The sequence below is a fragment of the Sus scrofa genome, chromosome 5, assembly GCF_000003025.6.
Source record: "Sus scrofa isolate TJ Tabasco breed Duroc chromosome 5, Sscrofa11.1, whole genome shotgun sequence".
NCBI lineage: Eukaryota > Metazoa > Chordata > Mammalia > Artiodactyla > Suidae > Sus > Sus scrofa.
The window spans coordinates 2,959,692-2,985,244 of record NC_010447.5 but is presented as its reverse complement, the minus strand read 5'-3'; the positions used below and the strand labels follow the sequence as shown (position 1 = coordinate 2,985,244).

Genomic DNA, 25,553 nt, shown 5'->3' with positions numbered 1-25,553 from the left:
AACTTTTTTAATTCTTCCAGGACTCCCACGGCTATATTGTATCGTAATAATTTATTGTTTAAACAACTCATCTGAAACGATGACTCAACCCACAGATCTAGCCTTTCTTGGTGGTAGGTTAAAGTCACCTGCCTGCAGGAGCCACTGGGGGGGTCGCCTGACTGTTTCCCGACCACCACCCCCTCCCCCACCAAATCCTCCTCTCCCCCCAGTTCCCACGCCTTCTGTCTGTGCCCCTCTCTGGCCCCTCAGCCCCACCTGGCACAGAGGGGTCAGGAGCCCGCAGGGCCAATTCGTGACTGCCCGCGTTGGGGTGGCTGAGCTGAGGCTTCCTCCGGGCCCTGCTCACCTCCAGCCCCAGGGCGGGCGGGCGGCAGGCAGGGTTCCCACACTGGCTCCACCACCAATCCGGGCAGCCTCTCAGCACCGCCCAAATTACAAGCCCATGTCCAGGAGCAGAAGCCAAGATCAAACGAGGCCATGCTTTCAAAGGGCTCCCACACAGGAGCCCGGCTGTTATTATCTGGAAGAGACAGAACACACTCGAAGGGAACCAGCTCCAGCCGTGTTACGGCGTGACTCAGGGATGCATCCGGCAATTTCCGACGGTTCCACCCGGGGACTAATTGGCACATGGAGCGGACAGTGACCTTTGATCTTTCCAGACGGGCGGGTGGCTAAGTACAGAGCCTCACCTAGCAAACCAGACAACTCGCATAACCCCAGAGAGGAGGCTCGAAGAGCACAACTCAGGAGCCACGCCCTCTGAGAAAAGCCCAGGAAGCCCTGGTCTTGAACTTGAGGCCCAAGCCTGCTCCCAGCAAAAACGGGGAGGGCAGCAGTGCCGTGCCCTCCCTCTCTCTGGACTTGGGTGGGGAGCGCACCCCTTCCCCCCACCCTCCCCATCCCACCCCACCCCCAGCTAGCGGTATCCAGCAGCCAACCAGCATCCAGCCATCCAACCGGAAGACGCGAATCCCCAAAGAGCTGCCCGGCCCCTGCCCGAATGCGCCCGGGCACGCCGCACGGGCTCCTGGGCAGGTCCCTGCAGCTCTCCAGGTGGCCCGGCGAGAGCCCCCAGGGCCACTCACCTGAAACAGACACTTCCATGAGCGCCTCCAGCGGCCGATTGTTGTCCAGGTCGCGGCTGAGCTGTAGCTCCCCCGTGGCCGGGTCCAGCAGCAGCAGCTGCAGCTCGTTGCCCTGCAGGAAGGTGTAGTTGAGGCTGTCGGAGAGGTCAGGGTCATGGGCGGGGATGCGGCCGATCACGCCGGTGGGGAAGCTGTTGGACTTGTTGGTGACATAGTTGTTGAAGAGGATCTGGAAGTCCGGCAGCACCGGCGGGTTGTCGTTCTGGTCCAGCAGGCGGATGTGCACGGTGGCCCGGCTCACCAGGGGGGCCGACGTGGCCTGCACCACGAGCACGTACTCCTGGCGGACCTCGAAGTCCAGCTCGGCCAGGGCACGCAGGTCGCCACTCAGCAGGTCCAGCTGGAAGACCTCAGGCACGTTCCCTTCCACAATCTGGTACATGATCTGAGCATTGGGGCCCTCGTCGGGGTCGCTGGCTCGAATCCTCGCCACCACGGACCCCACCGGGCTGTTCTCCTCCACCAACAGCTCCAGCTCGTCCCTCTCAAACACCGGAGGGTTGTCATTAATGTCCAAGACGGCCACCTGGATCTCCACGGAGGCGCTAAGGGACACCGGGCTGCCCCGGTCCACAGCCAGGGCCCGAAGGCTGTACACCGCCACGTTCTCCCGGTCCAGCCTGCGCTGGGTGCGGATCACGCCGGACGTGGGCTCGATGTAGAAGTCCCCGTCACCGTCGTCCCCACCCTGGAAGGTGTACAGCAGGCGGCCGTTGGGGCCCGAGTCCCGATCCGTGGCCGAGACCTGGAGGACGCTGGTTGACGGGGGAGCATCCTCGAAGACAGAGCCCTGGTAGAAATCCCGCAGGAACCGGGGCGCGTTGTCATTGGCATCCAGGATGAGGATCTCCAGGGAGGTGGTGTCCGACTTCTGAGGGATACCGTTGTCCCGGGCTGTGATGGCCAGCGTGTAGGCGGCCTGGTCCTCGTAGTCCAGCTCTGTCACGGTGTAGATGGTGCCAGTGTCCGGGTCAATCCGGAACTGCGGCACCGGGTCCTCCAGCACGTAGGTGATGCGAGCGTTCTCCCCCGTGTCCTCGTCGGTGGCGCCGATGGTGGCGATGGACGTGCCCACCGGCCGGTCCTCGCTGACGCTCACGGTATAGTGGGAGCTCTGGAAGACCGGCCGGTGGGTGTTGGCATCCGTGACATTGATGAAGACCTGCGCGGTGTGCGAGCGCATGCCATCAGACGCGGTGACCGCCAGCACGTACTGCCGCTCCTGCTTGTAGTCCAGCGGCAGCGCCAGTGTGATGAGGCCGCCACCGCTCTGGCTGCTGAGGGCGAAGCGGTTCCGGGTGTTGCCGCCGGTAAGCTGGTAGGTGATCACGCTGTTAGCATCCCGGTCAAGGGCCCGCAGGGTCAGCACACTGCTCCCCACGGCGGCGTCCTCATTCAGGCGCAGCTCGTACGCAGGCTGTGTGAACACGGGGTCGTTGTCGTTGACGTCCAGCACCGTGATGGACACGCTGGCCGAGGAGCTCATGGGCGGCGAGCCGTGGTCCACCGCTTCCACCCCAAAGCTGTAGTGCTCCACCTCCTCGCGGTCCAGCTCCGCGCACACGGTGATCCAGCCCGAGCTGTTGTGGATCTGGAAAGGGAAGTCCGCAGCCGGAACGGGGTCCTGGGGCCCGGCTCCGCCGCTCCCCACAGAGGCCGAGGCAGTGTCCACCAGGCGGTAGCGCAGACGCGCATTCTCGCCCGCGTCCGCGTCCACCGCCTGAATGTGCAACACGGAGTGGCCCAGAGGCACGTTCTCCAGCACGGCTGCCTGAAAGGGGCTGCTCACAAATATGGGGGCGTTGTCATTCACGTCCAGCACCTGCACTGACACCAGCCCCGAGGAGTTGATGAGTGGAGGCCGGCCCCCGTCCTGGGCCTTGATGCGCAGCGTGTACTCCCGGATGGCCTCGAAGTCCAGCGGGTTGATCACGTCCAGGCTGCCGCTCAGCGAATGCAGGTAGAACTGCCCCTTCAGGTTCCCGCTGATGATGCTGTAGTGGATGGCCGCGTTCTGGCCCTGGTCCCGATCAGTGGCCTGCACCCGCAGCACAGGCGTGTTGACCGCCACGTCCTCCGGCACCTGGACCACATAGCGCTTCTCACTGAACTGGGGGTAGTTGTCGTTCTCATCCTCCACCACGATATGCACGGTGGCGGTGGCACTGAGCGGGCCGGGGTTTCGGCCTTGGTCGTTGGCCTCCACCAGCAGCTGGTAGGCGGCCTCTTCCTCGCGGTCCACCACGGCCCGGGTGCGCACCACGCCCGAGCGCTCGTCTATTTCGAAGACGCCGCCCGCGCCCTCCAGCAGGCGGTAGCGCATATTGGCGTTGGAGGGCGCGTCGCCGTCGGTGGCGCGTATGGTCAGCACCTCGTAGCCCACCTCGAGGTTCTCGCGCACGCGCTCCCTGTACTCAGACTGCTCAAAGACCGGACTGTGGTCGTTGGTGTCGCTGACTGTGACAGTGAGGTAGGTGGCGGCCGAGCGCCGCGGGGAGCCGTGGTCCACAGCGCTCACCTTGAGGACGTGCGTGTCCTTGGTCTCGCGGTCCAGAGCGCGGGCGGTGCTCACCAAGCCCGTGTCGGAGTCGATGAGGAAGTAGCCATTGGAGCGCTCATCGAACAGCGCCTCCATCTGGTAGCTCAGGCGCCCCGCCTCGCCCTCGTCAGGGTCGTGCGCGCGCAGCTCGAGGACCGCGGTGCCCGCCGGCTCGTTCTCGGGCACCGACACCTGGTAGCTGGGCAGCTGGAACTGCGGGCTGGTGCTGCCGCCAGCGCCCCGCCGGGCCCGCCGCGCCGCCCCCGTCCCGGCCTGTGGCGGGCTTGGTGGCGACAGCGACGACGATGGGGAGGGTGTCCCCGGGGCCGCCTCCAGCGCCAGCTCTACCCGGATGGTGCCGGCCGCGCGCCTCAGGGCACATAGCAGGCGCAGGCGGGCGGAACCACCAGGCGGCAGGCAGACAGGGCGGCGTGGGCAACGGGCCCCGGGGCGCAGTGGACAGTTGCAAGCGGGGAACATGGTTAAGGCCGAAAGCGCCGAGTGCAGCGTGGCCCCGCTGCCGCCGGGGGCGGGGAAGCAGAGCACCGCGCCGGGGCCGGGCACCGTGAGTACAGCCCGCGCACGCAGCTCCGCACCGAGAGCTCGCCGGGGCCGGGGCCCGGCGCCGCAACCGGGGCCATGCGCGCGTGCCCGCAGGCGGAGGCTCAGAGCCGTCTGGGCACCGCGGGCCGCCAGGCGGACATGCAGCGGCAGCGGGCGCCCCCCCAGGCGCGCGCAGGCCCGGAGCCCCGCGCCCGGCCCGCGCCGCCGCCCCACCAGCCGCCCGTCGCGGCTCACGTCCAGCAGATCCCGCAACGCCCGCGGAGTGCGCCCGGCGTCCAGGGCGTAGGTCCAGCCGGGCCCGAGGGCGAAGGCGCGGGCCCCGCCGGGCACGCGCAGCTCCCAGGCGGCCGCTCGAAGCCCCAGCGCCGGTAGGGCGGCGGCCGCAGCCAGGAGCAGCAGCACGGGCAGCACGGGCGGCGGCGGCGGCGGCGGCGGCGCCATGGCCCGGAGCCCGAGCCGGGGGCCCGAGCACAATCCATGCACCCGGCGCGGCTCCGCATCCACCCGGCGCGGCCGGGGAGCGGCACCCGCGAACCCGGTGCCGGGCCCTCGGGGCGGCTCGCGCCCCGCCTCCCCGGGGGCCCTGGCGGGGATACCGGGGGTCGGGCTCCCGCTCTCCCCCGCAGCTTCCACTTCGAGAGCACTTTGCGAAAGTTTGCGAAGTTGGTTTCAAGATGGCTCCTCCGCCCGTCCCAGGAGGGCGCCGTGCATCAACCTGCGGTGGCAGCGGCTCTGGGCGGCTCCAGGTGGCTCCCGCGCGGGCTCGGCCAGCGGGCGTGGGAAGCGCGGCGGACCCGGAGCGGGGAGAGAGCTGCGCTGCCGGAGCGGGATGGGCCGCACCGCGCCGCTCAGACTCCGGCGGCCCGCTGCTGCCTGGGCGGTGCGCTGGGCCCGCGCCCCCAGCGCCCGCGCTCTCCCCGCCCCTGGCCCTGCCCCGCCCCGCCCCCGGCCCCGCCGCGTATTGTTCAGCCCCGGGGGGAGCCGGCCCGGAGGTGCGCGCCGGGAGGATCGCTATGGAGACGCGGGGGCGCAGCCGAGCCGGGGGCTGGGGGCCGGCCCCATTCCCCTACGGCCTCCCCACCGGGCCTCCCTGCGGGGCGGAGCCGAGGGAGCCCGGCCGGGAAAGGCTGGCTGGGGGGCCGTGCGACTCCCCTCGTCGGGTGCTGAGCGCGGCCAAAGCCCCCCGCCCCATCCAGGCAACACCGATCCGCGGAGACGGCCGCCCTGGCCTCCTGCCTCGGGAAGGCAGAGGGACCGGCGCGGAGTTGCCATGGGGCTCTGCTCCCCCTGCTGAGGCTGCGGGGGGGCGGTTACACTTTTACAGCCCGAGGCTCAAGTGCCTTTACCCCTACAGAGCTTCCCTGGACTTTGAAATCCAACGGGCAACTAACCGGATTCCGGTCCCACTTGGTTTAAAAGGAACTTTTAAGCGAAAAAAGAAAAACAGCCTGGGTCCGCACGTAGGATCTGAGCTGGGGACAGCAGCGGCGAGCTCGTCCCCCGCGTGTGCGAGCCGCTGGTGCGCTCAGTTCGGGGCCGCGCACGCCCAGGGGCCTCCGGGCTGCGGACCCGGCCGGGGCGGCCTGGAGGGCAGGCCCGGCGTGGGGTGGGAAGCCACCAGCGGGGTGGGGGGGACACTCGGGGTTCCACAGCACCCTCTCTCCGTCCCCCACCCTCTCCTGCGGGGAACAGCCGACAAGGGAGTTTTAGAACTAGGGTACCCACTGCCGCCCCCTGCGGCCAACGGGGTGGGGGGGCGCTTTAGAACCAGGCGACACCGGCCCCACCTCCTTCGGGGCACAGCCTGCGGGGCGGGGGCTAGAACTGTGAGAAGCCCCCCCCCCAACTGCGTGCTTTTGGACTGTGCCACCGCCAAGTGGGGAGGTGCCCTTGCCTCTTTAGGGCTCTGGGCATCTGAACCCACTCTAGCCCCGAGGCCTCCAGCGGTCGGGGGCGCGGAGGGGCGGGGCGGAGTCCCTCTTTCGGACGAGGCCCCTCGGGTCCCAGCAGCGGGAGGGTGGGAGGTGTTGCCCACTCGTCTCTCCAGCGGGTTTTTCAGACCAGAGAGGCGGCCGCCGTATTTCTCCAGCTGAGCGCAGGTAGGCGTGGAGCTGGGTCACAAGGTATAAATAAGTAAACCCAGCCGATACGGTTCAGGGCTGCCAAAAACAATGTCTTTGGGCGGAAGCCAGGGATGAGAATTCTCTTCCCAAGAGCAGCGAGTTGAAGACGTTGCTACTGACCTTTGGTTTGGAACCTTTTCATCTGGGGGCTTCCACTGGAGAGCCCCGCAGGGAAATGGATGCGAAGAAAGCCCATCCCTTAACTGCGACCATTCAGGACCTCTGGGGACTGCCATCCGTCTTCCAGGGCCGGGCCGTGTTGGGGGTGGGGGGGGGTCATCAGGGGCAGGACTTCAGGCTCAGGAAAGCAGGGAGGACCCTCCCTGTAACAGCCTCCGGGTGGAAAGCTCCCAGAGCCAGAGTGAAGGGGAAGGGGGGGCCCAGGCTGGAGAACCCCTAGAGTGCTGATTTCATAATAGGACTTTAAATAGGGTAGGTTGGGTTTAAATAAACAGAAGGATCTGTTGCACTGCACTTGCTGGTTTTTGAAAATTCAAATGCCGTGAATGAGTTTGGGTGGAGGCAGCTTTCCTGGAATAAGACACCTGCCAGTGGCCAGGTAATCGCAGGGACAGCCCTGCACCACTTCCTGGTCCCAGGGGCCAGGAGGGGGACACAGGGACAGACGTTTCAAACCGAATATGAGCAAAAGACCGAGAGACAAAAGACGGTTCCCTTCAGACGCGGGTCAGCAGCAGCCCCCTCTTCCACACTGTTTAGAATGCATGCAGACAGGGAAGAGCAAGGACATGAGGTGACCCTGGTCAGGAGGAGGGCTGGGAGCGGGGGCTGTCCCCCTCCAGACCCGGCTGGTTGCTGGGTGTTGGCTTTATGACCTGACACTGCCTCTCCATCCGTGCCTTCTCTGCTTTTCTGTGTGCGTGCGTGCTCCGGTCGCAATTTTAAAGAGCGGGGTGGGAGGAAGGAGTGAAAACAGGCTTCAGCTTGTGATGTGACTTCATTGTGCTCCGGTTGCTTCAATCACGAATCGGCAGCGGCTGGCGTCTTAGAGGGGTTGAGTTCCAGTGCTGCCACGGACTAGTGATGGGAGCCTCGCCACGGCCCAACTCCTCGTCTAACTGGAGACAAGAAGAGTCTAGATTTCTAGCGTTGCTGTCGGGCGAATGGGGCCTTCTGCATAAAGAGGCTGGCCCAGGCGGGCTCCGGTGCAGACCTACTGTGGGGGCCCTTTGCTGTTGTCTCATCGCCAACAAGGAGCACGAGACCATCCCTCCCCCAGGGACGTGGTGGGATGAATTCCATGCTGTGCCCACTGCTGTGCTTAGGCAGAGGCAGCGGCTGCAGCTTTCATTCAATTTCCCGGGGCGTCTGTGCTTGGCCACTGGTCGGTCCACCCAGAGTGTTCATGGAAAGTGAACCAGGAGAGGAAAGCCTGCAGTGGCAGGGACAGGCGTGGCACTGCGGTGGCCTGTCCAGCACCACCTTCACCTGCCCCTGCCCCTCGGGGGTGGCTGGAAGCAGCCCTCTCTCCTCTGACCCCCTGGGAGCCGCTGGCAGGAAGAGGCCGCGCATCTGAGGAACGGCTGCCACCCTCCTCGGCCTCAGTGACTCCTAATTGATGTTTATATTTTGCACGTGCCCCTGAGGTGCTTCACGTGAGGTGCATGCTTTTAGAAAACAAAAATAGAATTTTTTTTTTTTTAAAAAGGCAGAAGCTGTGGGTTTCTAGTGCTGTACATGTTCTAAAAAGCCACTCAAAAGGCTTTTTGCCGGGGGCTCGAAGCAGAGCCCACATGAATTCTGGAATCTGTTGCTCACACAATAAATTCCTGGGCCGATCTTTAAACGGTGCAGAGAGAAGAGAAACACCCTCTCGTGAAAGCGGAGAAGCAAGTCCGGACCTGGGCCCCACCTTGGCCTTTTTTTTTTTTTTGGAATTCAGAGGGAAAAGCCTCTTGGGAGCAGAGTTTGTCGCACCCCTTCTCTCTCTCCCTGGCGCCTCCGGGTTTGACTCATGGAAAACTGATGGTTAAAACGTGGAACAAAAGCAGGGCCTTGACGTAGAGTCTTAATCCAGCCAGGGGATGGAGGAGCTTCACGGAGCGTATTTTATAGACGGCCACGTCCCTGAAAGACCCAGATAACGTGAGGACAAAAAGGAAAATTGTTTTCCCGCCTCCACGTTGCAGAGCCTCTAGATACAAGGCTGGCGTTACTTTCAGGCTCCCAGGCCTTGGCGCATGTGGCCTCAGGCGGCGCAGGGTGAAGGCCCTTCTGGGGAGCCCACCTCCTGCAAATGCTCCCTGAGAGGCCAGCACCTGACCCACCTGTGCTTGGCCCATGCCCGACAGGCCTCAGCTCCAGGAAGGTTCTAGAAGGCTCTGGAAGCTGGCATGGGCAGAGCTGGGAGTCCCAGTCTCCAGACCGACTGGAAGCACTGTGAGCATGGGGTGAGGGGCACAGGTCGTGTATCCTGAGGGGTCACTGCAGGGGGACGGAAGAGGGCGGGGGACGAGGCGCCCTCACCGCCACCGTGCCCCACCCCCCAACACGGAGCCGTCCAGGGCAGGCCCGCCCAGCCCACCTCGGGCTGCACTGACCTCTAGTGGCCAAGCACCGTCTCTGCCCGACGCCCGAGACAGCCTGCCTCCCTCTCTGCACAAGGGCCCAGTAAGCTCACAGCCCACAAGGGCCCGAGCACCAGCCCTGTGTGCATAGGTGTGGTGTGTGCACACGTGGGCCGTGCAGCTCTAGGGGTGTGCAGCCCCTGCTGGCCCCGCGGACCAGGCCCCGCAGCCTCCAGCTCACACTGGCCAGCGCTCCCCAGGGAAAGGGGCCCAGCTCTGGAGGACACCTGGCTGACGCGGGCTCAGGTCTGGGGAGCTGGGGGCTGCTGGAACTCCAACTGGAACTCCAACTCCGTCTCCTCTCCCAACTCCCGGAGAACGACCCGAGCTGGCAGATACGCGAGGTCCCAATCCAGCGTCTGAGCACCTGGAGGGCACTGGTGCTGTCTTGGGGGAGGCGGCTGGTCGGAAGGGGGCTCCCCAGGATGGAGGAAGACCAGGAGTGGCAGGGACAGAGCCCAGCGGGGGCCAGGTGGGTGGGAAAGGGGGATGCAGACCCCATCCGAAGAGGCAGCATTTTGCTGGAGCCCGTGGTGGTGGGTATCGTCCTTGTTCTGTTATTGTTATTATACCGTCATCGTTGTTATTGCTACCTGAAGCGCAATCATGAAGCCAATTCCGGGAAGCACTCTCATCTTACTTTGATTGTTTTTCTCCTTCATACACCTCTCTTATTTATGTTTAGAAATACGTTTTACAAATTCACCCCTTTTTGGAGGGCCGCACCCCTGGCATGCAGAAATTCCCGGGCCAGGGGCCTAACAGTCACTGCAACAGTGGCCCAAGCCACTGCAGTGACAAGACTGGATCCTTAACCCACTACGCTGGGCTGGGGATCCAACCAGCACCTCCACAGAGACAAGCCGGATTAACCCACTGTGCCACAGCAGGCGCTTCGTCAACACCAGGTCCTTAACCCCTAGGCCACCAGGGAACTCCTCCAATCCACCCTTTTAAAATGTACGACTGAGTGCTTTTCAGTATATTCACAACAGTGTGCGACCACCACCACTATCTAATTCCAGAACATTTTTGTCGCCCTGGAAAGAGGCCCTTGCCATTAGCTGTCCCTCCTCATTCTCCCCTTAGCCTCATTCTACCCCAGACAACCACCAGTCCACTTTCTCTCTCTGTGGATCCGCCTCTTCTGGACATTTCGTATCAACAGAATCACACAATATGTTTCCTTTTGTATCTGGCGCCATCCACATAGCATAATGATTTCAAGGATCGCCTAGGTTGTAGCTTGTGTCTGTGCTCCATTCCTTTTCATGGCCAAGTAATATTCCATTGGATGAATACGCTATGGTTTGTTTATCCATTCGTTACCTGAGGGACATTTGGGTTGTTTCCACTTTTCGACTGTTCTGGATGACCTCCTTTCCCTGTGACAAGAAAAAAAGGCAAGACCAAAATCACACACAAAATCTTTTTTTAAATCGTTCTTTATTTGGTTGTCTTGACAACAGGACTGCAACCGTGCTGTCATCAGCGGCTGGAAGGGGACTTTCTGTGGGGACTTTCCTTGGTTCCTGCTGGGTACACGGAGGGCACTGAAGGTTACCCAGGCGGGGCTGGGGTGAGGCCGGGAAGCAGGTGGCCTCTGCTTTCCTGCCCCCTCCCGGATGCCATCACCCTCCTGCTCATCAACCAGCAGCTCACAGCAAGGAATCCTCCAGCTGCCCGGTACCCAGCCCCAAACTCCCCCTCCATTCATTCAAATTCTACTCAGCACTGCAGTGAACACAACAGGCAATGCCCTGCCCTCCTGGAGGGATTCTTCTTCTTCTTCTTCTTCTTTTTTTTTTTTTTTTTTTGTCTTTTTGCCTTTTCTAGGGCCGCTCCCACGGCATATGGAGGTTCCCAGGCTGGGGGTCCAATCAGAGCTGTAGCCGCCGGCCTACACCACAGCCACAGCAATGATGGATCCTTAACTCACTGAGCAAGGCCAGGGATCGAACCTGCAACCTCGTGGTTCCTAGTGGGTTCGTTAACCACTGCGCCACGACGGGAACTCCTTTTCTGTCTGAGATTATTCTTGAGGGAGAAAACAGACAGTAATATAAGGAACTAGTCCTCTTCCGGTAGAGGAAATACAGTAGAATAAGGAGAGAGTGTGCTGGGAGGGCTCTTTGGGGAGGTGACCTGGAAAGGCCTCCTGGCCAAGTGACCAAGGGGAAGAAACTGGAGGGGTGAGGACCCAGCCTTGGGAACATCTCAGGGACACACATTCAAGTCAGGGACGACAGCAGGTGCAGAGGCCTGGGGCAGGAATACAGGTGCTGCAGCATCGGAGGCCAGGGTGGCTGCAGGGCCACGTGGACGATGCACGGCCAGGGCTTTGGTTTTGAGCATCTGGCGGGAAGGCAGCAGGCAGCTGAGAGCAGGAGAGCTGTGAGGCGACGCACGCTTTCCAACCATCTCCCTGGCTGGCTGGAGGTGGACGGAGGGGCCCTGGGAGGCCACCCCGCAGGCATCCTGAGCAGGACTGATGGAGGCCGTGGCGGAGGGAGAGGTGGTCCCTCTGGGCTGGGGCTTGGAGGGGAGGCAGCAGGACTTGCCGAGGAGTGGAAGTGGGGGTGAAAGAAAGAGAGGCACCAAGGCTCCCCCGAAGCTGGGCCCAGCGCGGGGACAAGGGGAGATCCAGGCCCCCCTCCCCCTCCCCGCCTCCACGCCTTCTTCCACTGCCAGGCCTTGGGCATCGCACAGGTGCCTTCCTCCATGAAGCCTTTCTGTCTCCACTGAGGGACCTCAGAGCTTCAGCTCGAACTCGCCGACGGGAAAGTGGCGAGAATCACTGTGAGCAGACCCCGTGGGGGCTGTGGAGGCGGAGATGGAAGAGGCCCTGTGTCTTGCTCAGGAAGCTCCACATCCGCCTTGGAGGGGAGACAGGGACCCGGAGGCACCCCTCCTGGTATATTTCCCTTGCTCCGCTTGCCGAACTTTTCCAGGGTGTGGGAGAGACGGGCTCGGGTTGGTGGGCAAGGTGATTTCATTACGATGCTGCAGGAAGGGGGAGACCCAGACCAGGTGAAGATAGACCCCCGGCCCTAATTACGTCTTCTTAGAAAAAGTGGAAAAGACAAAGAAAGCTCTCCGTCCCAGAGTCGCAAAGCCTGGGAGCCAACCCTGTCCCTCTGTCCCCCCCTCTACGTGGTTCCCCTTCCTGGGGCCTCAGAGACAACGCCTGGCTTGGGAAGGGAATGACACCGTAAGGTCCCAAGTCCAGGGAGCAGGGGCTGGAAGCTCGTCGCTATTTTTGCCATCGTTCTGATGGAATGTCCGTAGTCCCGGCACCAGCGCCCAGCTGTCCGCTCCACAGACGTGTTAGGGACAAAGCCCAGGCCTCCGGGCTCTGGTCCCGCAGGCAGCGGCGGGAAGGGCAGCGGCCGAAGAACAGAGGAGGCAGCGGGCCACTTGGGGATTCAGGGCAGGCCACTGGCCAGGGGGCTCCCCGTCCCCCAGGTCCCCCAGGCGAAGCCTCACCCTGAGCCGGCAGGAAGTGGCCAATGCTGAACTTCCCCCAGGGTTCAGGGGCCAAAGGTCTCCCCACATTCCAAGGAACTCGGGAAATTTGGAAGCCTGGCGACTAGGGGTCGGGGGTGTTTGCCCAAGACCTATGTGGCTCCTGGGCAAGAGGTGCCAGACCTGAGAAACCACTGATGTCAAGGGGAGCCTGGTTGCCAGTCTTTTTTTTTTTTTTTTTTTTTGGCATTTTAGGGCTGCACCTACAGCATGTGGAGGTTCCCAGGCCAGGGGTTGAATCAGAGCTACAGCTGCTGGCCTACACCACAGCCACAGCAACCTGGGACCCAAGCTGAGTCTGGGACCTACACCACAGCTCACGGCAGCACTGGATCCTCAACCCACTGATCGAGGCCAGGGATCAAACCTGAAACCTCATGATTCCCAGTCGGATTCGTTTCCGCTGAGCCACCATGGGAACTCCTTTTTTTCTTTTTTCTTCCTTTTTTTTTTTTTTTTTTTTTTTGACGGCACCCATGGAAGGTGGAAGTCCCCAGGCTAGGAATTTAACCTGGGCCACAGCAGTGACAACGCTGCATCCTTCACCCACTGTGCCATCAGGGAACTCCTTACCAGTCTTGCCAGAAAGAAAAGACAGGAGTTCCCATCGTGGCTCAGAAGTTAACGAACCCCACCATGATCCATGAGGATGCAGGTTCGATCCCTGGCCTTGCTCAGTGGGTTAAGGATCCGGTGTTGCCATGAGCTGTGGTGTAGGTTGCAGATGCGGCTCAGATCTGGCGTTGCTGTGGGTGTGGTGTAGACCAGTAGGTACAGGTCTGATTAGACCCCTAGCCTGGGAATCTCCATGTGCAGCCCTAAAGAAAAAGAAAGAAAGAAAGAAAAAGACAAACTAAGGAAACCCGCTTTCCTGCGAGGCCTCATCCTTCAGGCCTCAGCTGAAATCCTCAGGGGAGAACGTGGCCTGGTGGCTCCTGAGGTCACGGGGTGGGGGTGGGGGTGGGGCCCTGGCCCCTGATGGGGGCAGCAGGCCTGCCTGGGGGCTCCAGCCCCCCTGGCAGAGGAGGGCCCTCCCCAGGGCCGGGCAGTGAGTCACGCCTGCTGCATCCCCGTGAGCCTGCTGAGATCTGCAGCTCCTCAAAGCCAGCAGCCCCTGCCCTGATCAAAAGCCAGGAAGATGGATGAGGACACTATAAATAGGCCAGAGCCACTGGGTGGCCTCCGGGAATGGGAGTGTGTTTGGCAGCTCCCTTCCAGGTGCCCGCGAAGCTGAGAAACCCCAAACCCAGTTGACATCGGTGGCACGCTGCCACCTGCTTCTGGGGGACAGGGTGGAGTGGGGGGACCAGGCGGGACTGTTGGCAGGGCGTTCAGTTCCTGCAAGTTTCAACTTCTGTCAAAATGGGTTGATTGGTTGCTTCGCGTGATTCAAGGTACATGTGCTTCTCTGTCCACAAAATTCACTCCCTCGCCGGGGGTGTCCAGAAAAATGGATTTGGCTGCCTTTTGACAACCTCTCGCCTCTGCAGAATCAACCCTGGGGGGTTGCTGGCAGCCCTGTTCCAGTCACTGGAAAAGGAGAGCGGGCGGGAGAAGGAGCCCCAGGCAGGGTCAGGAGGCCTGGCCGGGCACCGGCTCTGGGCGAGGGCAGGTCCCATCCCCTCTCGGGGCCTCGGTCTCCCCCTCCATGACACGGAGTGTATTCTTTTCCTGCAACTGATGTAAGAACATCTCACAAATTTAGTGGCATGTATTATCCTACGGTCTGGGGGCGGCACCCACAGAGGGTCTCAGGAGGCTGTGTTCTAAGTGTCAGGCCCACTGCATCTTTCCGAGGGCTCCAGGGAGAGTCTGCTTCCTGCCTTCCCCTCCTTCTCGAGACCACCCGCACTCCTCAGCTCTTGGCTCCCGCCTCTGTCTTCGAATCCAGCAGTGGCCTCTCTCATATTCTCCTGCCCGCTTCCACTTTGAAGGATCCTCTGATTAATTCAGAGCCGCCCAGATCATCCGAGATCATCTCCCATCTTTGCCCTGGATTAGCTGCCTTTTTTTTTTTTTCTTTTGATGACCCCATCCAAGGTGCATGGACGTTCCCAGGCTAGGGGTTGAATCAGAGCTACAGCCGCCGGCCTGCACCACAGCCACAGCAATGCGGGATCCGACCTACACCACAGCTCACGGCAACACCAGATCCTTAACCCACCGAGCAAGGCCAGGTATCGAACCTGCATCCTCATGGGTACCAGTCAGGTTCTTAACCCCCCGAGCCACAACGGGAACTCCTGGTTAGCTGCCTTGATCCATCTTCCACCTTAATTCCTGTTGCCATGTGACCGCATGGTCTCAGGCTTGGGAGGTTAGGACGTGGGCATCCAGAATGGGGCACTGCTCCGGCTGCCCCCTGGGTATTAAGCCCGGGTTTTTGCAGGGGCTCTGCTCACAGCCCACTAAAGTGAAGGAACGAGGGGGTGCTGGCAGCCGAGGCCAGAACACCAGTTCTGCAGTCACTCCACAGTGTCCCTGGGGGGAAGGGGACCTCTGTCCCGGGGTGGAGGCTGGGAGCGTTCCCAGAGCTGGCCTTCTGCGGGATCCCACTGTGACCCCCGAAACCCATGCCACGCTTCCATAGAGATGTTTCCTGGAACCAAGACTAGGGGGGAGCGGCTCCATTTCATCTGGGCCACACACCCCTGCTGAGGGCCTGCCCTGTGCCCAGCCCTGTGCTAGACGTGGGACCCCACTTAATTAGCTGTGGCGGCCTGCCCTGGCCCAGGTCTGCTGGACAGAGACATGCCTACAGACGAGTTAAACCACTGTGAGATAAACTGAAGGACAGTCATTCCGAAGAACGTGTCATCTCCCTCTTAGGAAGGGAAAGGCCTGACATAGTTTTCCAGGGTAGCTGGGTTTTGAAGTGTGAATAGGAGTTCACCAGGTAAATGGGACCGTGAAATTCCAGCCAGAGGGAACAACTTGCAAAGGCATGAAAGAGGAGGGGAGGGTTGTGGAGAATGTAAGCAGGCGGGGATAACGGAGGGTGAGATGTGGGGGCAGGGGGTGAGGCGAGGCTGGGGTGGGCAGGGGCTGGATGATGGAGTCGGGCCTCTAAGCTGTGGAGGGACCTGTTCGGGCATGCGTTTTCCAGAAGGGGCGGACATGGGCATAGCAAGGCCAAGCCACAAAAGGAGATGCCCCCAGAGGTGGTGCCCAGAGAGCACAGGCACTGCTCCCTACCCTGAAAGGGGGTGCCAGGCTGGGGCTGGTGAGAGATGGAGCAGCTCCCCAAAGCTCCGGCTATGAGTTTCCTTGGGACAGGGAGGGCAGCCAGTCCCAGAGAGCTCTGCTCTCTTATCTCTCTCATCAACAGAAATTCCAGCATTTGAAAGTCATTCCTTTGACTAGAACCTTGCTCATCGGCCTGCTATGAAAGGCAGCTCCCTGAGATGCCAGCTTGGCAGTGATGGATAGAAAGCTGGACTTGGCAGACGCATCCTGGAGAGGTCCCGCCGTGTGCCCAGGAAGAGTGTAATCTCCGTTCCCCCTTTGTAAAGGGGGTGAGATGGCGTGTAAGTTGGCTTTTGCCCACCCATAGAGAGCTTGCCACTGCTCGGCTCCCAGACCAAGGGGGAGCCTCACCCATGTGGAAAGCGACTCAGAGAGGCTGGGCAGCCTGCTAAGGGTCACACAGCAAGAACTGGCTGGAAGCCGCTCTCTGCCCGCTTCACCTCGGGGGCGGGGGTGGCCTTCAACCCCCTCAGAGAGCTTTGCTCATGGCCTTGGTGTGAGGCTCCTCGGCCACCGCTCACTCCCTGCAGGCTCTGCGTGAGCCAGTCTCCTGGGTCTCCGTCCACAGAAGGTTTAACTGGTTCCCACGAGGAAGGTGGGGAAGCCGCCCTCTGGGGACTGCAGCCCGAAGCTTCCCCCCACCCCCGCCCCAGCGATATGAAGAACAGGGGGGCTGAGCGTGTGCCCAGTGGGGACCAGCAGCAGGAGGCAGAGCCAGGATGCTCCCCCTTTCACCCTCCTGTGCTCCTGAGCCTCTGCAGCCCTGGCCAGCGGGACGGGGTGTGGAGGCAGAAGGACCCGCTACCGTCGGGGCACCAGAGGGCTGGGGTGTGCGCAGAGGGAGTGCACGGTGAGCACCCGATCCCTCGCATCTTGACACACAAACATACAGACACCCACACACACGCACAAACACACAAATACCCACACAGACACCCAAATGTTCACACACACGCCCACCCTCAAACATACACAAGTACCCACACAGACACACAAACATACACACATACAAATACACGCAAGGAAACACCCTCCCCCCACCCCACACACACACCACTTGCCCCTGGGCCCCAGCTCCTCCAGTCATCCAAGGATGGAATTAAGAAGTACATGAATCAGAGCTCCCATTGTAGCTCAAGGGTTAAGACCCCGGCTAGTATCCCTGAGGATGCGGGTTTAATCCCCGACCTCACTCAGTGGGTTAAGGATCCGGCTTTGCCACAAGTTGCAGTGTAGGTTGCAGGTCCAGCTCTGATTTGACCCTTGGCCTGGGAACGTCCATATGCCGCAGGGTGAGGCCATAAAAAGAAAAGAAAAAAAAAGAAGTCCATGAGCCAGTCACTTATCTGGCCAAGACATCACAAAAATGTAGGGTCCAAGAAGACTGTCCTCCCCCGGAACCTGCGCTGCGCTCAGGTGTGGGGGCGGGGAGGGGGAGGCGGGGACGGCGCACCTGACGCCAAGCCAGGCTTCGGTGTGGGCAGGGCTCGGGGCAGGGATGTGATGTGGGGGCACCCTGGCCCCTCTGGAGATCTTGGGGGGTCTCTGCACCCTCTGTGCCGGGAGGAAGGGAGCCTCGGGGACCATGAGTCACGGCCCTGAGCCCGGGGCCAGGCGGGCAGTCAGGGAAGGTGTCCTGGGGGAGGCGGCTGGGCCGGAAAGCCGAGGGAAGAAGCTGAGCACAAACCAGCTGCAAGGGGCCGAATGTCCGCCTGGAACTCAGAGGCTCGCGAGGATGCAGCTTCTCTGAGCCTGACAGGCCTGTTGTGGGAAGAAGCGGGGTGTTCCTGGGAGAGCCCCACCCACCCAGGAGCGCAGGCCCTGCCACCCACGGAGCCCCCCACCAGGCGCTGGAGGTCTTATACCCACCTTCAGCCCAGTGGGGCTTGGGGAGCTCTCAGAGGCTGCAGCAACGGGGCTACACCCCCACTTGACTTGACGTGTCCCTTGAGGAAGGGGTGAAAGGATCCCGGGGCAGAGGGGAGACTCCCGGGGGTCCCCAGCACAGCTCCCCAGGTTGTGGAGCACTGTGAGTGTCCCAGACTGAGCCCCAGAGCAGGGCTGGGGTGCGACTCCCTCAAGCCCGCCAGGGTCCAGACAGGCTGAGCAGCCCCTCATCAGAGGGTCTCTGCCAGGCTGCCCCTGGGGGACATCTGCCGAGTTATCTGGGTCTCAGGGTGATGTCTGTTCTCGGAATGATTTCCGTGTGCCTGCTGGGTGCCAGGCTCGGTGGCGGGTATGGCCCCGAGCCCAGGCAGCTGTTCTCTCTGGGTCTGTCTGGACCAGAACCTGGAGGCAAGGATGACATCTTGGAGAAGAAGAGGGAGCTGAGGCTTGAAGGGGGCCCAGGGCAGGAGGGAGGGCATTCCAGAAGGTTCTGCCTCCATAATGTTGGGATGGGAAGTGGACTGCAGGGGATGGGGTCTCCCCAGAGAGCAGCCGGTGTCCCAGGGTGAGGAGGGGGCTGTGGGGAGAACGGGGTGCATCCCTGATGCTGGGCGGGGAGCATCAGGCTCTGAGCAGCGCCCGTCATGCCCAGGTGGACAAAGCTTTGGCTTCTCTGAACCCGGGTCACCCTGCTATTTTTGCATGAAGGGTGGACATGGCAACCAATTGGGGCTTTTCTAGGAAATAAGAGGGGACTGGACCCCACTTTGGGGTCCAAAAATCTCCCTCTGTCTGAATCTCGTGGCACTGAAGACGTGCAGCATCTGGGCTGTGCCCACACCCCTCCGGGCATTCCCAGCAGCCCCTCCCCAGGACAGAGCGGGCACGGGACAGGGGCAGCTCAGGCGGTCAGGGTCCTCCCCTGCCCTGCCTCTCCCCTTGGTTTGCAGGTGTTGGGGGGTGGGGAGGCTGTGTGACCCCTTTGGCTGCCCTCTGGTCCAATGGGCCCTGGAGGACCCTGGCTGTCCTGACTCCCACTGGCATCGGGTTTCCTGTCAATGCAGCCTGGCCTCAGTTTGCCCCAGAATTTCGGACCCTCATTCTTCTCCCACGTGACTTCCATTCTCCCCGGCTCGAGCCCTCCAACTGCCACTGGCACCAGCCCCCAGTCACCCGGTGACCACAGACATGCGAGCCCAGGCCAGCAGAACTGTCTAGCCAGCCCATAGGTTCATGAGAAGTAAGTTCCCACCGTGGCTCAGCGGGTTAATAACCCAATATAGTGTCCATGAGAAAGCGAGTTTGATCCCTGGCCTTGCTCAGTGGGTTAAGGATCTGGCATTGCCGCAAGAAGAGGCATAGGTCACAGATTTGGCATTGCTGTGGCTCTGGCTGTGGTGGAGGCCAATTCGACTCCCAGCCTGAGAATTTCTAATTGCCCCAGGTGTGGCCCTAAAAGAAACAAAAAGAAAAAGAAGTGGTCCTTGGGAGAGTTTTGTTACACAGCGATAGATAACCGATACAGGGGCCACACGGACGGTCACATCTGGCACCATCTGAGTGTCACATAGCAGACACAGGACGGGAGGAGCAGTTCCCAGAGAATCGGGGCCTCCCTGTGTCTCCAGTCGAGACCCCAAATGTGGCCATGGCTCCGCCAGAGGAGAAGGGTCACAGTGGCTCCGGCATGGCTTGGGTGTCAGGGCACAGACCTGAGCTTGGTGGCAGGGTCCACCCCTGAGAGTCAGTCTCCAAAGACGGCGCCCAGCCTGCCACACCTCCTAGTGCTCCCACCCTAGTCCGGTACCGCTAGTCATGGTGAATCTGCACTGGCTCTGGACACAGATTGCACGGGAAAGGACGCTGGGTCAGTGCCAGACCTGAGCCTCAGGAGCCGTGGCAGCTCTGGCCCTTGTGTTCCTGGACACCTGCTGCCGCCCGGGAAGTCTGACCATGCTTAGAGCCCCTCCCCGGGGGACCACCCCCCATGTGCACACCGGCACACCCGCCCTCTTCCCTGTGCGTCCCTGCTGGCCGTCCCCTGAGGAACGCGGTCCTGCTGTGACTCCGAGTCCCGGAAGGAGTCATTCCTCAGCGCGGGAGCAGAGGAGGGCACCCCGTTCTCCCCAAAGACTCCCTCAGAAGCAAGGTGACAGCCACACCAGTGGCCGAGGATATGATACCCAGAACAAGGTGCCGAGGTGACTTCTGGTAGCATGGTGACCAGGTCCCCTACACGCTGTGCTGCCATCAGATTCTGGGTGAGCATCTAGACACGTGACTATGTTCATGGCTGAGCTCGTAAGAAAGTCCTCCCGATTCCAAAAGGAAAGAAACAGGGAGTTCCCTGGTGGTCAAGTCGTTAGGACTTGGTGCTTTCCCTGCTGTGGCCCATCCCTGGTCTGGGAACTGAGAGCCCACGTCAAGCTGCTGCAAGCTGCGGTAAGAGATGGAAAGGAAAGGATGAAGAGAAAAGAAAAGAAAAGAAAAGAAAAGAAAAGAAAAGAAAAGAAAAGAAAAGAAAGGAAAGGAAAAGAAAAGAAAGGAAAAGGAGGAAGGAAGAGCGGGAGGAGTTCCCATCGTGGCTCAGCAGTTTACAAACCCAACTAGCATCCATGAGGATGCAGGTTTGATCCCTCGCCTCACTCAGTGGGTTAAGGATCTGGCATTGCCGTGAGCTGTGGTGTAGGTCGCAGATGCGGCTTGGATCCCGCGTTGCTGCGGCTGTGCTGTAGGCTGGCGGTTGTAGCTCCGATTTGACCCCTAGCCTGGGAACTTCCATATGCCGCAGGTGTGGCCCTAAAAAAGCAAAAAAGAAAAAAGAGAGGGAAAGAAAGAAGGAAGGAAGGGAGAAATGAAGGAAGGGAAAGAAAGAAATGGAAGCAGGTAGCTGATAACAAGGGCTTCCCCTGCTGCTTGTGACAGATACGGACTGAGGCCCTGCAGCGAGGTGGGTGGCGAGGGGCAGGACCCTCAGCCTTCTACCCCAGGCTGAGATCCACACAGGACAGGGTGGTCCCAACTAAGTCTCCCCACCGGCCAAGGGAACCTCTTGGGAAACGGGCTGTCTGCTTCAGGACTCCAGGTAGCAAGTATTTAATAGCAACAATAATTTCCCTTGAGAGTTTGCAACTGTAGGCCTGCTCTCATGCAGCGCTGGAGTTTACATTTATGCTGTCCTCACAGACAGAGAAATCCCAAGTAAGAAATTAAATTAAAACAGTCCCAGGTAGGGAATACCCCACTACGACCGGCAGAAGCAAACACGAACCGTTTCTGGGGAAAAGCTTCCCAGTGTAGGTCTTCGGGATTCCTGAAGCTCAATCAAATATGAGCTCACAATAAAAAAAAAATAATAATAATAATAAAATGATGAAATGCAAAGAAACATGAGGTGTGAGTCAAAGGAAATAACAAAGATTTAGATACCCTCCCCCCAAACTTCAGAAGTTTGCATGTTTGAGATAGAGGAAGCAATAAAAGATGGAATAAGATTAAAAATGGGAGTTCCCATTATGGCTCAGCAGTAACAAAGCTGACTAGTGAGGTTCCACCCCTGGCCTCACTCAGTGAGTTAAGGATCCAGTGTTGCCACGAGCTGTGGTGTAGGCTGCAGATGCAGCTCAGATCCCACACAGCTGTGGTTGTGGCGTAGGCTGGCAGCTATAGCTCTGATTTGACCCCTAGCCTGGGAACTTCCATATGCCTCAGATGCAGCCCTAAAAAGCAAAAAATAACGTAAAATAAAAGAATGAGAGTCTATTTTTTAAAGATAGGACAGATTTGAAAAACAACCAAATATCATTTTTACCAATGAAAATATAAGAATTGAAACGTTAAACAGCTGAAGAGAGAATCAGTGAATTGGAGCATAGGTCTGAGGAAATTTCCCAGGATGCAGCATAAGAAATAAGAAGACAGAAAATATGAAGCAGAGGTTAAAAAAGGCCATGAGGATAGAGTGAGAGGATGAATGTGCATCTATTTAGAATTCCAGACCTGCAGGATGAGGAGATACCTAATTGGAGGAGGAGGGAGGTGCTCGGCTGTTCCAGGCAGAGGGAACAGCACATGCCAATGTCCTGAGGAACTCACCCAAAGACAGTATGCTATAGCCCTTGCTCTGTTGCTGGCCTTGTAAATGGCCAAGCCGGGGCATACATGCCTCGGACACTATCCCTGCCCGAGCATTGCCCATCTGGTGGGGAGCCAGCTGCAAATGAGGGAGACAGCTGTGCTGCTGCCTGACCCGCTCCATCTCCCCTTCAACGGCTAAGTACACCCCTTCTCCTCTGCCACCCTCAGGCCACATTGTCCAGGCAGAGTTAACTTCAGTCCTTCATGCTTCCAGGGTGGACGTATGATCCCAGCCAGAGAGGCCCAGTTTTGAAACCTTTGTTAGAACAACGGGCAAGGAAAATCTCTGATTCTGCCAGGATAGCTGAGAGGGAAAATGTTGGCCTGGGACCCCCATGAGATGGAGACAACACAAAAAGAGGCAGAGCCTTTGAGCCCTGGATCCAGCCATGCCTGAAGGATACCCTGGACTTGGCAGTTACATGGAATACTACATTTCTTTTTCTCCTTGATTGTCTGAATTGGTTTTCCTGTGTGTTTAATTCCTCACCCCATCCATGTCACAGAAGCACCAAGGCTGGAGACCCTACTGATAACCCTGGCCCCAGCCCAGAGGAAATGACAGCTGGGCTAGGCCTTGACAGCTGTGTCATAGTTGGCTGGGGCAGAGGGGTGTGCCTGGGCAGGCTGGTGCAGGTGTTGGCTGTCTTCCTGGGAGTCAGCACAGCTCACCGCCTCCTGGGCGCAATCTCTGCCCAGGCAGGCCCTGGGCCCCCAGGTTGGCTCTCAACAGAGCCTTAGCACAGCCTTGGGCCTTGGCGAGGGCTGGAGGCCTGAAGAGAGGATAACATGTTAGAGGCACTGCATGAGGGGGGCCAGGCCAGGCCCCCGGAGGTCTTGCCCTGTTGGTCTTGTCATCTTGGTGTCTGGGTTCACAGCATAGGACTCAGCCCAAGTGTGGGAGAAGCAGTGTCCAGAGGCCATCGGCCCACACCTGTCCCTCCCCAGTGTCCAGCTTGGCCAGTTCCATGGATATCCGGTGGGGGCAATGTCAGCTGGGTACAACGTGCAGGTTACCAAACCAAGTAGGTTTCAGGGTCCACGCTCAGCTCGGCAATGAAGTCATTTCAGATCCTTGGTCCCAGCAGACTTAGCACCCATGGATGTTCCAACTTTTGCAGATCCATCAGCCAATCAGTGGGCTGAGCCCTGCCACTGCCAGCCCAGGCCTCCGCGCCCAGCTTAAATGCTCTCTCCTCCGAGAAGCCTCCCCTGAGCAACCCCAGCAGAAGGGCTCCATCCGGCCTCTCAGGTCTCTTTGAACCCCGGAGCCCTTACAGAATGGCAGTCCCAGACTGTCGTGGGAGGCGGTGACTTGTATGTCTGTTGTAGTTTCCTTCGGTTCACCTCTGCCAACTCAAGGCTCAGCCAGGACCTGATAAGTACAGCTGATGGGCAGATGTTTGCTAAATGAATAATGAACACTCGGGTGAAATTTTGAGCACCCCGTTACACTGCACTTACTGTGTGCCAGACACTGTTTTAAACACTTTATACAAAAACAGAAAAAAGAAATAAATGCTCACTCACCGACTCCTCCCAATGACCCTTGGTGGTATCTTCTGTTTGATCCCCCCCCACCCCCGTTAAGGTTTGAAAACTCAGGCACAGAGAAGCTCAGAAGCTTGTCCAGAGTCACACAGCCTGTAGGGAGCAGAGCCAGGACTCAAACCCAGGCAGTCCCTCTCCAGAGTCTGTGCTCTTAGCCCCAGGACCGCCACAGGTCATTGCTCCAGGTGTGCAGTGAGGTCACTGAGGGGCAGAGAGGCAAAGGGCCTAGATGGAGGCCTCACAGCCAGTGGCCAAACAACCCTCCTGTCTCCTGGTCTGGCTTTTCCTTCCTTAAAACGGGAGCCCCAGGGGCTTGGGACTCAAGGGTTGCTCACCTATTCAGCAGGCTTCCTTGGAGGCTGCAAACAGGCTCTTTCCCCACAGAGGCAGAGCCGGTCGGGGCTCTTCCTTCCTTCTCTTGGCGACAATTTTGCCTGTGGACATCCTGTGGGCAAAGGGGAGGTGAGTTTGTGGTTTGTGGGTGTGTTCAGGGCGTGTGGGTTGATGGTTCAGCCTTTGTGTGCAGGGAAAGTGCTGGATAGAGGCCGGTTGGGTGTGGTCCTGCGCCACCAGACCAGGGAGGGGGTGGAGCGGGCTCGGGCTGTGTCCTGGCACTGGTGGAGCTAAGCAAGACCTCCGACTCCAAGGAGGGGCTGTGGCGTGGGGCTGCTGGATCCCCACCCCCCCACGATGGGTAGGGTGGGCTGAAGGGTGCAGCTCCAGGAGGGCCTGGAGTCCTGCTCAGGGCTCTGCGCTGCACCAGCTGGTTTTCCTCCTGAGCAGGGGCAGTGCCCAAGGTGCCCAGGGTAGCGGGCAACTCCCTGACCACCATGCTTGCTGATGGCAAAGCTGTGGGCTGCCATGTCTGATACCATGTGATACTGCCTGGGCAGTCATGTGACCCAGAGGTGGCACTCCATAGGCTGGCCAGGGACCAACAGCTGACAGCAGGAAGCATGGAGCAGACCAATTGGCTTCACCCCCTTGCCCACTGGGCATCGCAGGCAAAGAGTGGGTGGGGAGGGGGCTCCTGCAGGGTAGAGGATGCAGAGAGGCCCTGGGGCCTGGAGTCTTGGGGACCTGGGAGGGACTAAGAGTCTTCAGGGGGCCTGGGGGAGCTGGTAGACCTCGGGGACCCTGGGGGTGGTTAGAAGATGTGGGTGGTCATGGGGGACCTTGAGGAATCTTGGGGGAATCTTTGGGGCCTTGTGGGGCCCTAAGGAGACTAGAGGAACTTTGGGGGGCTTCTGATGTCTTGAGGATCTTGAGGAATCTTGGGGGGCCTGGTGGGTCTTGGGCAAATTTAGGAAATCTTTGGGACCTTAGGGGGTGTTGGGGGGTTTTAAGGGACCTCAAAGCTCTCGAAAGAGTGGAACAGCCCCCCTGTGACCCGTCCCTGCAGCTGGGGGCCCCGGCTGTTCTTGGAGTTTTGTGAGGGCAAAGCGACCCAGGGGACACACCTGCTCCATTTGGTGCCCTCGCCTCAGCTCTGACCCCTGGGCCCTGAGAGGCCAGACCTGTGCTGCCCCCACACAAACTCACCTCCAGTCGTGTGGATTGTCTGGAAGCGCTGGCGGGGAGGCAGGGCCCCAACTCCTGTCACACAGTCCATTGCAGGGAGCGTCCCCTTGTCCCCAAAGTTCCCCTCACACTGACAACCAGGAGAGGTGGGAGAGGCCCTGAATTAGCTTGGACTCCCTCGCCCAGGCTGTGGAGGCTTTCTGGCTGGGAAGCAAGGTGACCAGGATGGGCCTGGCCCATCAGCAGCGTGAGGCTGCCTGCTGGGGGAGGGGGAGGTGGCCTGGTCAGGGTCTTGGTGACAGCTGGATGGAGCAGGGCAGAAGGAGCTGAGCAGGTAGTCCAGGCTCCATGGACCCGCCTGAAAGGCCTCAGGGCCAGGCCCCCTTCCTGGTCCCCAGGGCAGTACCATCACCTGCCCCCCGCATCCAGGGGCCAGCCCATGGGCCCCACCTCCAGGCCCGCATGGTGGGTCTGTCCAGTGGTCTCCACCCCTGCCTTAACACCTTGGTCCAGGCCAGCATGTTCTCCCCGAGACAAGGCAGGGGTTTCCAGCAGGCCTCTTGCCCCACTCATGGCCCCTTCATCCAGTCTTCACCAGCTGCCGGAGTGATCTTTAAATGCCACTTGGGAGATACACTCAATATTTTGTAATAACTTATAAGGGGAAAGACCCTGGAAATAACAGCTCTAAGTTCCCGTTGTGGTATCCCTGAGAAGGCAG

At 60.1% G+C, this 25,553-nt stretch overlaps 1 protein-coding gene and 1 long non-coding RNA gene across 2 annotated transcripts in view; both read right to left on the bottom strand.

Moving 5' to 3' along the window:
• Positions 1-4,918, bottom strand: part of LOC110260610 (cadherin EGF LAG seven-pass G-type receptor 1-like) — a 54,563-nt gene extending 49,645 nt beyond the window's left edge. Inside the window, exon 1 of the mRNA XM_021091371.1 lies at positions 1,092-4,918. Within this exon, the coding sequence (XP_020947030.1) occupies positions 1,092-4,695 (3,604 nt within the window). The 5' untranslated portion in view covers positions 4,696-4,918. The remainder of the gene's footprint in view (positions 1-1,091) is intronic.
• On the bottom strand, positions 21,334-25,553 carry LOC110260609. The gene is made up of 3 exons (XR_002343843.1): positions 24,854-25,553; positions 23,647-23,756; positions 21,334-23,148 (listed from the first exon to the last, which is right to left on the bottom strand). It is a non-coding gene; the product is annotated as an uncharacterized LOC110260609 (long non-coding RNA).